This window comes from Strongylocentrotus purpuratus, unplaced genomic scaffold, assembly GCF_000002235.5.
Source record: "Strongylocentrotus purpuratus isolate Spur 01 unplaced genomic scaffold, Spur_5.0 spur5_scaffold_11, whole genome shotgun sequence".
NCBI classification, from domain to species: domain Eukaryota; kingdom Metazoa; phylum Echinodermata; class Echinoidea; order Camarodonta; family Strongylocentrotidae; genus Strongylocentrotus; species Strongylocentrotus purpuratus.
Genome location: NW_022145596.1, coordinates 6,060,816 through 6,072,006, shown reverse-complemented (window position 1 = coordinate 6,072,006; position 11,191 = coordinate 6,060,816). Strand labels below are relative to the sequence as shown.

Below are 11,191 nucleotides of genomic sequence, written 5' to 3'. Positions count from 1 at the left end.
GTTTGGCAGGAATCCATCAATCGGTTCTTGAGATAACGCGATCACAAGCTGTTTTTGCATACATAATGAGCCCTGTGACCTTTGACCTCGTGACCCCAAAATCTAATCAGTTCATTGGCTCTGCAAGATACATACATGACCAAAGTTTGGCAGGAATCCATCTATCGGTTCTTCAGATAACGCGATCACGAGCCGTTTTGCATACATAATGAGCCCTGTGACCTTTGACCTTTGACCTCGTGACCCCAAAATCTAATCAGTTCATCGACTCTACAAGATACATACATGACCAAAGTTTGGCAGGAATCTATCAATCGGTTCTTCAGATAACGCGATCACGAGCTGTTTTTGCATACATAATGAGCCCTGTGACCTTTGACCTTTGACCTCGTGACCCCAAAATCTAATCAGTTCATCGACTTTGCTAGATACATATATGACCAAAGTTTGGTAGGAATCCATCGATCCGTTCTTCAGATAACGTGATCACGAGAACGGGACGTACGTACAGACGTACGTACAGACGTACGGACGGACGGACGGACGGACGGACGGACAACCCGAAAACATAATGCCTCCGGCTACTTCGTAACGGAGGCATAAAAATGGTTCTGGATAGATTACAGTTAAAAGGAAAAGGAGTGTGATTATCATGCCTTGATGCCCTATTTGTGAGGGGAAACCCCTATGAGGAGGTTATTCTTGGGTGAACAGGTCTCTGGTTTCAATGAACATATCGTCACATGATAGCCTTGCTCTCTGGCTAACTCAGCTCTGTCTCTGTCTATGTAACCCATGCACCGCTTCCCTGTATCAACAGAAACACAATCAAGATGGAGAATTTATGAGATTAAAGTAATTTTTTTTGTACAGAGAATTGAATCCATTGAATCTTTAATCATTCAACAAACAATAAGCATTTAACAAGCATCCATAACAATAAAAATGAAAAAGACATACACCTGACTCAGTAATGTAAACTTGTAGGAAAATGCAGAAAACCAGACTCGAAAAAGACAGAACTTAAAAGAAAGAAGAGAAAAACAAAACAAATATGTTTATGCCTCTGCTCTGTGTGCCAAGTGGGAGTTCAGCTGTCTGATTACGCACATCCCTCTAAAATAATATACATGTATCTCTCTATTTACAACTGGATCACAGGGGAATCCCCATATTTGCCCCTAATTTTCCCTCTTACTATGTTTGTTTCACACCAAGCAGTGTTTTAACCTGAAATGATATTGACTGCTAACTTATTACTTCCTTTAATCCCTGAAGGGCGGGGGTGTAAACAGAATTGCTACCTAATTTACCTTTAAGAGTTAGAGGGAGTATCAAACAATATGTGTCACAAAATCTTATTGAATTATGAGAAATATCAACAAAAAGTAATGTACTTTTACAAAGAGATATTATTGTCATATTTAAGCTAACTACATCATCAGCATTAAATGTCTTTGAAACATTCTCCATGAATATTTCTAAATGTAATTATTTCTCATTCCAGCAGGGCGTCTTATATTTGGTCACCTATATGGCAGACATGACCTTTAACCCCAAGCCTGAATGGATAGTTTTTTTAGATAAAGGTATGGATTAGCTTTAGTCTTTACCTTGCTTAGAAAGATTGCTGTCAAAGTCCCAACACGTCTGATCGGCTGCATGAGCAACCAAGAAATAGTTCTGAAAACAAATCATATTCCGTCACATTTAACTTAAAAGATCTTCATGATACCCTTTTTTGCATATAGAAAGCAATAAATGAAAGAAGAAGAAATATATCTGAAGTAAATTAGAAATTTCTCAACATCAATGTAAATACATTACTTGGCAATATTATCAAACTATTTGTTGCACAAAAGTAGAATTTCAATCATTTCATAACTTTTCTTAAGTTTAGCAAAAATGCAAAAGACTGATATTGATACCCTTCTAAGAATACAAAAATAGCATGCCTGACAGATTGATAAAATCCATCAACCAGCTAGTCAGCAATCAAGCACTTTTTGTTTCATTCATATATCCACCAGTCCAATCATCCTTTGACCTATCCTGTCTTTCCATCTACCTCATTCATCATTACCATTTAATCCGTTGACTACCGATTTCTCTCTTTCCCATTGACTTTAATACAGGAGCCATCAGTTTCCCATTGGTAATGGGTTAACAGATGGTGAAAAATTCCTTACATCCATCTATCCACTCGTTCGTTCGTGTCTCCTTAGATCAAGATTAACGTATCCTGATCTTCGGAGTAGTTGCTACAATCTATCCACTAAAATGTATCCATCTTATCATCAGTTCCCGCCAATCACTAGATCCATGCATCTTTTGATCCATTCATCCATCAATCTTTCCATCCTAACTCTCCTTTCAGTTTCCTTTCAAGAGATGTTGGCAATCCACCTACCATTCCTTATTCCATCCTCCCTTCTTCCCCACTATTCATCCTCCCATTCTTTCTCTCACCTTCTTGGAGATGTTGCTCTCCCTGAATACCTTGCTGCGTGGGTATGTCAGGTGATGTGTGTTATGTAATGAACCATAGCAACAGGGACTGCTCACAAACGAGGCTCCCTGCTCCACACATTTACTGAGAACTATGTCTGTAGCTACTCCACAGGCATGTAGAGATACCTGGGAAGAGGGGGGGGGGGGAGAAGTGAAGAATCGCACGTTAAATAACATCAGCTCACTATGTTATACAAAATCCATGTCTGAGAGCTACATCGCAATCAATCTACGACTCAACTAAACACCGTTTTTTCCCCTTTTAATGCTAAAAAAAACAACCCATCACATGGGAGTCATCACTAGCTAACCATCTATCAATCAACTTACAGAGCCATAGGTGAGCCCAAGGGACACTGCAACACACTACATTATGAAAGAACTACATTACATAGGTTGAAAAGATTCCAGTGTCTTCAAAATCTCAAAGATCAACATCACCGCATAAATATATATCTATAAAATTGTATATGTCTACAACTTGTAATATATGAATAAAATCTTGCACCACAATTCTTGTATCATTATTTAAGAATGAATTATAATGTTTATCTATCCAGTTACTGTTGTACTATGTTAGTTAAGATCTTGTTAGAATTTTTTGTTTGAGGATAGTTCAATAGTAGATACATGTAATTAATTAAGCTTGTAATACAATGTAAAGCGCATAGAGACATCTATATTACTAATACCACTAATCGCCGCGGGGGGTCCAAACGGGTACAAAACGGTTCCTCAAAAACGTCTTTCCCGACCCCGCCCGCCTCCGCCGTGGCGCGGGGAGGGCGGCACAATTCCACGAGGCCTGTCTCCCGTAACCCGCGTGCCACGTCGACCCCGCGATCGACGTCCACGCCGTTAAACGCGGTTTCGGGGTGCCGGGGAGGACGGGCGGACGAGAGCACGGCGGGCGTCGTGGATTGCGAGGAGGCGACGAACCCGCGAGAGCGAGTCGGCGAGGCGTGCAACCGCCCTCTGTCTAATTATCAAAGAGAGACGAAGAGACACACGATGGACGAGAATCCACTCACGTCAACGGGTGTAGCAAATCCTGTTGTAATGGGTGAGGCGTACTCCGAGTTAGACCTCTTGCTATAGGATATGCTTTGTAGCATGTAAAAGAAATACACATTAACAGACGACTCACCCGGGTGATGGGATGTAGCCAATATGTACGCTCAACGGGTTGAGCTGACCTGTGTTATGCGTCTTTCTATAGGGTATGCTGTGTAGGCCAGGCGCCCATAGTGTACGTGTATATCACGCTCACCGTCACGTCACATGCACATACACACACTCGATTCGAGTCGTGGCGATTGCGACAATTGGCGCAAACCATGGACCTATTTTCACGTAAAATCTTTACTCTGTAAATAATTATACACATTCTGTGATCTTTGCCAACATATTCATAGTCCAAGCTTCTGTTTTATTGGTATTTTCATGAAAACTACTTCGAAATCACAACAATAATAACGCAAATAGATCTGTAATAGTACGCCTAATCAATCTGCGATTTTTGCACACACACAGAGCATACAGGATTTCAATTCCCTACAGCGCCCAACTCAGGCGGGTCATCACGGCGCTCAAGCAATCATTTTACGCTGCGCCGCAGTGACTGCACTACACTATATAGATTTGATTTCCGTATGTTTGATTTCGTTTAGCGTTGGTTATTTGAAACTTTTGAACTCCGAAAGACTGTAAATATGTTAAATAGACTCTTGATGTTGGATTTCTTTTCTACTGACCTGTTAATGAAAGCATGAGGGATAAAAAAAAAAAAATAAGGACTGCTCTGTAATTGGATGCTGGTGGAAATATCACTCCTTCAATTTCGTTCAAATACTGCCTCGGGTGATAAAAGGACCGGTATGAACACCACCTTGGGAATGATAATTTCATCCTCATGAGCAGTCAATATTTGTATATTTTCACTAAGACCTCCGGGACCTCTCTGAAGTTCTTTGTATCATCCATGCAAAATATCATTTTGTTGATAATTTTTTTTAATAGAACATGTAGTTTTAATAATGTATGTTAAGCCAAATTAAACAATTGTTACTCATGTTTTGATTTGGCACAATTAGTTCTAATTAGAGATGAGTGCAAATATGAAAAATGAGAATGGGAGGATTGAGAACAGTATTCGTAAGAAACTGGACGGGTAAGGGAAAATGAGAATAAGGATGGGAATGAATGAAAAACAATAATCATAAATAATGAAAGTGAAAACGAAAGTTAAAGCGTATAGTTTGCATCAGTTTATTTACAAATTACTAATTTCATTTTTTCTTTTAATCTTCAAGTTTTATTATATGTTACAAATTAAAAAAAAAACCATTTCAAAATGATATATGAAACAGCAAACAAAAGGTTGATATTCTATCGAATTAAGTATTAATAACAAGAGTAGAAAAATAATAAAAGGATAAAAAGTTGGCCTATACCAAGAGGGAAAATGAAATTGAAAATAAAAGGGGAAAAAAAAACAGAAAAACAAACATGAATATTAAAAATAGATCATCTAACATGAAAATTTAAAGAATCGATAGCACATCATTCACAACCACCCACCCCCTAGAATCCCGTGGATTTTCCACGGGTCCTCCTAGTACCTTGTATAATGCGCTATAGAAATATAATTTGTTATTATTATTATTATTATGTACCATTGCTCAATGATGAATACATTTGTACTCACCCCAATATCAAATTGTCCATAGAAGTAATCAATGTTACTCAGGTACAAGGTGACATTCTGAAGTCCTAAGGTTTGGACGCGACCGAGCGCTCGCTTCAATGACTCTTCCTTGTTTTCTATCATGATCACATGACAGTCTGGTAGGCAGTAGGCAAGAGCAATACCAAGGTGGCCCTGAGGAGAATAAAACAAAACGATTCATCGAAGATCATAGCCCACCTACAAAATATTAAACTGTTACTTAAAATATCATGTCTTGTATTACCAGGGTAGCTTCATAAGGTGCCCGTTACACAAGGCCTTTTTTCAAAGACAAATTACAAAAATCAGTGACAAATCTGCTGATACCCAATCAGAAGCAAGGATTTTAGTAGCTAATAACAAAAACTGTCATTTGTCACTGATGACAAGTTTTGTGAAACGCCCCCCAGGATTTTACGCTGGTCTCTGCAGTCACATTATTATCCCAGCTTCAGCAGAGCTATTCTATGTTTCAAAAATAATCTCTAGATTTTCAAATATACAGATTTTAAGAGATCAATTCATTCTGAGCTAAAATGTATCAGAACTTAATCAAACTTACCATAACATAAGTGGTCAATAACCTAATACTATCCGAATCCTGCATCTCTCTGTACAAGATCAGAATGGGTTGTGAACTGCATTTTAATGTTCCATATCTTGGAATACTATTTGTATCAAAATTAACATTGACAACTCTACAATGTTTTCTGGGTTTAAAGAGAAGGTCGAGTTCTTGGAAGAGCTGAAAAATAATTTGTGAGCGTTATCATTGTTATAATGCAAGTGTGGAAGAACATCAGATAAAAAAAATTCCCTGAAAAGCATGGCTCTTTAAATACTTTAATATTCTAAATATGGCATGTAACATCATAAAAATCGGACAGATTTTTATGCCACATGTTTGTGCAGTCCCATATACTTCTGTGCACAGTGCTTGTATTTTTACCAAGACTGGGCCAAATTTCTTATCATTTTGATGATTCCAGAATCTTGCAGTACACACCAATACTTATATGCTAGATGATCAACCTTTTCTGATCGATTCCACACCGTTTCTTTCACAATGAATTTGCATGACCAGAACTCAACTTTATCTTTAACTCTGTATTTAAAGAAAACAACGAAAATATATCCACTTAAAAATTACTATGCATGTACATACCCCTCCACTGCAGAAGTCCAGAATTCTGGAACCCGGTTGGGCTATTTGCTGGACCGCTGTAACAATGCTTTCTAGCTGTTGCTCTTTCCCTCTGGCTCGACGGGCTTCAACCTCACCTGTAGTGAATTTATAAAGTCAAACTTATTCAAGTTCTAAATAGGGTTTGGTTTCTTTTTCACAAAGGTTAAGAAAACAAGCACAAAATCTAAAATACCCACTGCTTAAAATGTTATCCAGTGGACTAGATCGATACCCTCCCCAGAGAGCAGTGAAACACCAACTGATATTTCTGTTCCTACTTCACTGCTCAAACCACTGCACTACTGCCCCCTTCTCTTGGAGAAACCATTCTAAATTCAGTAATGCTCAGTTGAGGTGTAGCCTTTGGATTAGGACATCCAGTATTGAAATGAAATCATTAACCTAGTGTTCTTTGAGTACAGACATCAATCCCTAATTATATCATCCGTAGATTATACTTCAAGCCTTCCGTCCAAACAACCATCCATCCATTGAACTATTGATCAGTCAATCAATCAATTATATATACAAGCTGGGTCCATGTTCCTCAAATCCAGTGATGTCTTCTTCCTTCCATCCATCCATCCATCATTCACTTATACATTCATTTACCTATCCATCTATCTATCAAATTAAAATGTGCTACCTTCTATTGGGCTAACCACTGGATCCATGTTCCTCCAATCCAGAGTTGTATCCTTCGAGGGGTGATCCATGAAGCCTGCACTCAATCCCTGATCCTCTAGCGTCAGGATCACATCCGGTAACACCTTCTTCAGACGCTCTCTCACTACACCACGACTAGAAGGGGGAGAAGAAAAAAAAGAAAGCACAAAAGTCAAAAGAGTTTTGAGCATACATGGCATCTTGATACATCAAAGAACTCACTAGCCTCAAATCACTCCTGGAACATCTATCCTATCACTAGCTCCTAGAAGGCCAACACATCATCTTCAAATTCTTCAATACAAACAGAAATGTACTTGATGGATATAAGAACACTGTAGACTTCTGTTCCTCTGATTCTTATCTATTATTTGTGGTCCGTCTTGGAACAATTGGTTTTGATATTCTGGGCCATGTCTTGTCATTGGTTTGCATCAATCGCAACTGTGTACTTCAGAGATAGTAGATTAATATTAGCGACTGATTGGAGGAATTGCAAATTATCCAGTCTTCGAACTACAGGTGCTCACAAAATCCATTTCATTCGATAACATTATTGTTTTATCTGGATACTTTACGTTTAGTTTGATATTTGTTTAAAATATATGATAAGGCACTAAAAAATAAACCATTCAACTGTTGCTATGACATAAATGTAAGTTATGGCTAAATTTATGCCTGGAGTTATATCACATTTCTACAGTTGCCAGTAAACTGATAATGACAGAATATATAAATGCCAATATTAATCTGTATCCTGTGTTTAATACAGTTCATATAGTTAAAATTATAAAATTACACTGTTTTGGGCCTAATAGAACATACAACATACCTGACACCCAGACTCCCAACGTGAGGTCGAACATCTTCTTCCAATAGGTAACTGTCAGTTTTGGAGTTTTCTCTGACAGCAGCAGCATCATCACCCGATGTTTCCTTGAGGGGTGTAATATCCACTTCCCTCAACCCTAGAGAGGTTGATGCCACCTGCCTCACACTTGGAACATCCCACATGCGCCGGTACCACTCAAAGACCAAAGGCACAGTCCTGCGAGCATTGTGGGCTGTTCCATTCAGACTGGAGGTGCGTAACCATAGGTGGATGGGAATAAACAAGGCAAAATCAGCAAGAGTGACATCGACACCATGTGCAAATAGATGAGTGAGCTCTGGCAGAGAGTCCTTGTGAATCTTCTTCTTATTCTTTGTTTTTTTTCTCCTTCTCTGATTTCCACCTTCAGGTTGAGAAGACATCTCACCATTTGCATTTGTTTCAACTCTGTCAATAGCACCATTAGGCACATCAGTTGATGTTTGCTCTGCCTTCGTTTCTGCAGTTATATCATTTCCCAAAAGACTTTGGTCAATTGCAGCATTCTCTCTATTCTGTTCTCTCTTTCTCCTGCGAATTTCTTTCTTGTTACCCAAGTTCATCTTGGACTGGAACTCAGATGTCAACTCCTTACTATTATCTTCACACAATGTAGCCGGATCATCTAGGGGCTTTGGCATCCTGCTGTTTTCTGTTCCACTTCCTTTCTTATCTTTTCCTTTTTCTCTTTCATCAAGTTTTCCAGCATCATCAGTGTTCCTCTTTACATTAGACTCCCCTCCTCCTTGGATGCTGTTACCATTCATCTTCTTGCTCTTCAACAGTTTTCTTCTCAATTTCTCAGAATTATGAGTCGACACAGGCTGGGACAAGATTTCTTGAAACTTATTCAAAAATAGAGGACAAGAAGACACTTCTGAAGGATTCTTGAGGAAGTTGGTGACCTCTTGAGGGGTGTCCACCTCACAAAGCTTGGTCCAGATGCTGGTTTCTGAACAGCATCTCAGGCAAGTTTGTCTGAAACCCTGCAAATAAGACAATCATACAAATGGTATCAGAGACAGGCAAAATACATGGATTAAAAACTACTTAACAAGTACTTCAGTTTCTACATAGTTTCCAAGCATATGCCCTCTTTAATTCTTTATGATTTTCATTAATATTTTCTGACATTGTGCTTGTTAAATACTGCAGAATTTTTCTTGCACATTTTGAAATTTGAGTGAAAAGTACTATTTCACATGAGATGGTTAAGAGAGTAGTTGAATTTATTATAATCTTTCTTCCTATAAAATTTTGCTTGGTTTCAGCATTAAAGATGTTAAAAATGCAGCCTCCAAGCTTTCACTTACAAGAAGCGTTTCTAAATTTCGATGTGGCTCCAAAGGTACCGCAGCTTGGATTATGTGTCTTAAGACGTTCGCCAGACCAGAAACACAGAGCTGTCTTCCTGGTAACAATATGCAAGGAAGCTGACAATCCTGCACCACACGAGGGAGACAGACATGTTTCAGTACTCTGTACTCAATGCTCTTTGGTGTTTCTAGAAGATTGAGCCCGACATCATCACTGCGAATAGAGTTGCTATCAAGGTTATCATCAGATGTCGATATGTTTGTATCCTTGTGCTCAACCTTTCCTTCATGGCCCAGATCCAGATGAGACTTTAGAGGAGCTTTTGAAGAATCTTTTGCCTCCTGATTTAGTTCACTTCCACAAACAAGAATCACGTCAAGGTTATGATAGTGGCAGTACTGCTGAAGGAAGATTACGATGAGAGATGGTAGCGTCACGTGACTGGTATCCCCACTGGACTCGAGATAGAGAGTATCTCTAAGCATATCTTCTGTGGGCTTGGTGTCCATTTCCATTCTTGAATGGATATCAGATGAGAGGTCTATCTCTATGATTAAAAAAAAAGGAAAGAAAAAAGAAGTGGCACAAATATGATAAATATTACGAGTCAATTGCATATTTTCTCATTCCCTTTGGAGTATGGATTCTACTAAGATTTCAACCTGCAGCATCCTACATATAATTTCTCCTTTCAGATTTAGCAATAAAATATTTACTCTTCTTCAAACAATTACAAATTTATAACTAGTATTTTAAGCCTTTAGAATAGACTAGGCCATACTAAATTACTAGGCTATACTACTGCTGTAGAAAGAAAAATGTCATTAAAGTTAAAATTATTTCTAAAGTAAACAGAATATCAGAGCTATGCAGAGGGTTTTCTTTAAAGCCCTACTGCACTACTTATAGCGACCTGTGCCCTCTATATAGCAAACGATGCTAATCAGTGACCATTTGTCCCCCATGATCCTCTTTTATTTCTTGTTAATTGAGAGCTTATTTGATGGGATAACTACCTGTCAGTGAACATTTAGGGAGGTCTAATCCCTCCTGGCCTGGTCAAACTTAGCCTTTAAGGGCTTGGTGATAATATTTTTATGATATTGATATCACCAAGCCTCAAGTCTTAACTTGCTCCCATAGGCATAGACGTGCACGGAAAGGCAGGTAAACAAACCCTAAAATGTGTCTGAATTCACCACTTCCCGCACCCGACGAATATGGGACAGTGGCCTTAAAGGGATCGTTTAACAATGTTAAATCTGAGATACACGGCCCTACTTGTTATCAGCGTCTGTGATATGGTGTAATATTGAAGCCCCCAAAAAATTACGCTTCAAAATGATCAAGAAGTGCCTCAAAAAAGTAAAAATCTTTAAGTGACCGGTTTTACCATACTCGTTTTCCCCAATAGACTTTAGTGTTATGAAAACCGTCAGGCGAACGGTTTTCAAAATTTGTAATTTCAATCATAAATATCTTGATAATCAGACAGGCGATCGGCTTGTAAATGTCATGGGGTTCCTGACTGACCTAAAGGTTTATAATTATCATTGCATCATGAGCTAAATCCAGAATTTTATTTCAGAATCTGAGACAAAGTTACCGGATCCCTTTAACGTTTGCTATGCCGCTCCTTGGTGATAATATCATAAAAACATTATCACCAACTTAGCCAAGCCCAAGGACAAACTAGTGCATGCGGTGGGGCTTTAAGTTTGATATTCAAGATTTGCATCATAAATGGGTTTTTATCGATACCTTTTAAAACCTATAGATCCCCTATTCAAGTTAATCTAGATCAATCAAATACAAAGAAGTTGCAGTTGTAATATAGTCAACATGGACAAAGCTCGATCCTCCAGCTCAACCCTCCAGAATTAGATGACCGAATCAACCGCGGACGACACGA

At 38.6% G+C, this 11,191-nt stretch overlaps 1 protein-coding gene across 3 annotated transcripts; it reads right to left on the bottom strand.

Moving 5' to 3' along the window:
- Positions 1 to 614: 614 nt before the first annotated feature.
- LOC592132 (glutathione S-transferase C-terminal domain-containing protein) lies at positions 615 to 11,191 on the bottom strand. Of its 3 annotated transcripts, none has more exons than XM_030980468.1 (9): positions 11,041 to 11,191; positions 9,276 to 9,826; positions 7,924 to 8,948; positions 7,072 to 7,226; positions 6,405 to 6,520; positions 5,219 to 5,392; positions 2,470 to 2,637; positions 1,614 to 1,683; positions 615 to 808 (listed from the first exon to the last, which is right to left on the bottom strand). In XM_030980468.1, the coding sequence occupies exons 2-9, from the start codon at positions 9,792 to 9,794 to the stop codon at positions 666 to 668; spliced, it is 2,370 nt and encodes a 789-aa protein (XP_030836328.1). In that variant the 5' UTR covers positions 9,795 to 9,826; positions 11,041 to 11,191; the 3' UTR covers positions 615 to 665. The 3 variants fall into 3 exon arrangements, with proteins under 3 accessions (XP_030836328.1, XP_030836329.1, XP_030836330.1); XM_030980469.1 differs by having other exon boundaries at positions 9,276 to 9,820; XM_030980470.1 differs by having other exon boundaries at positions 9,276 to 9,795.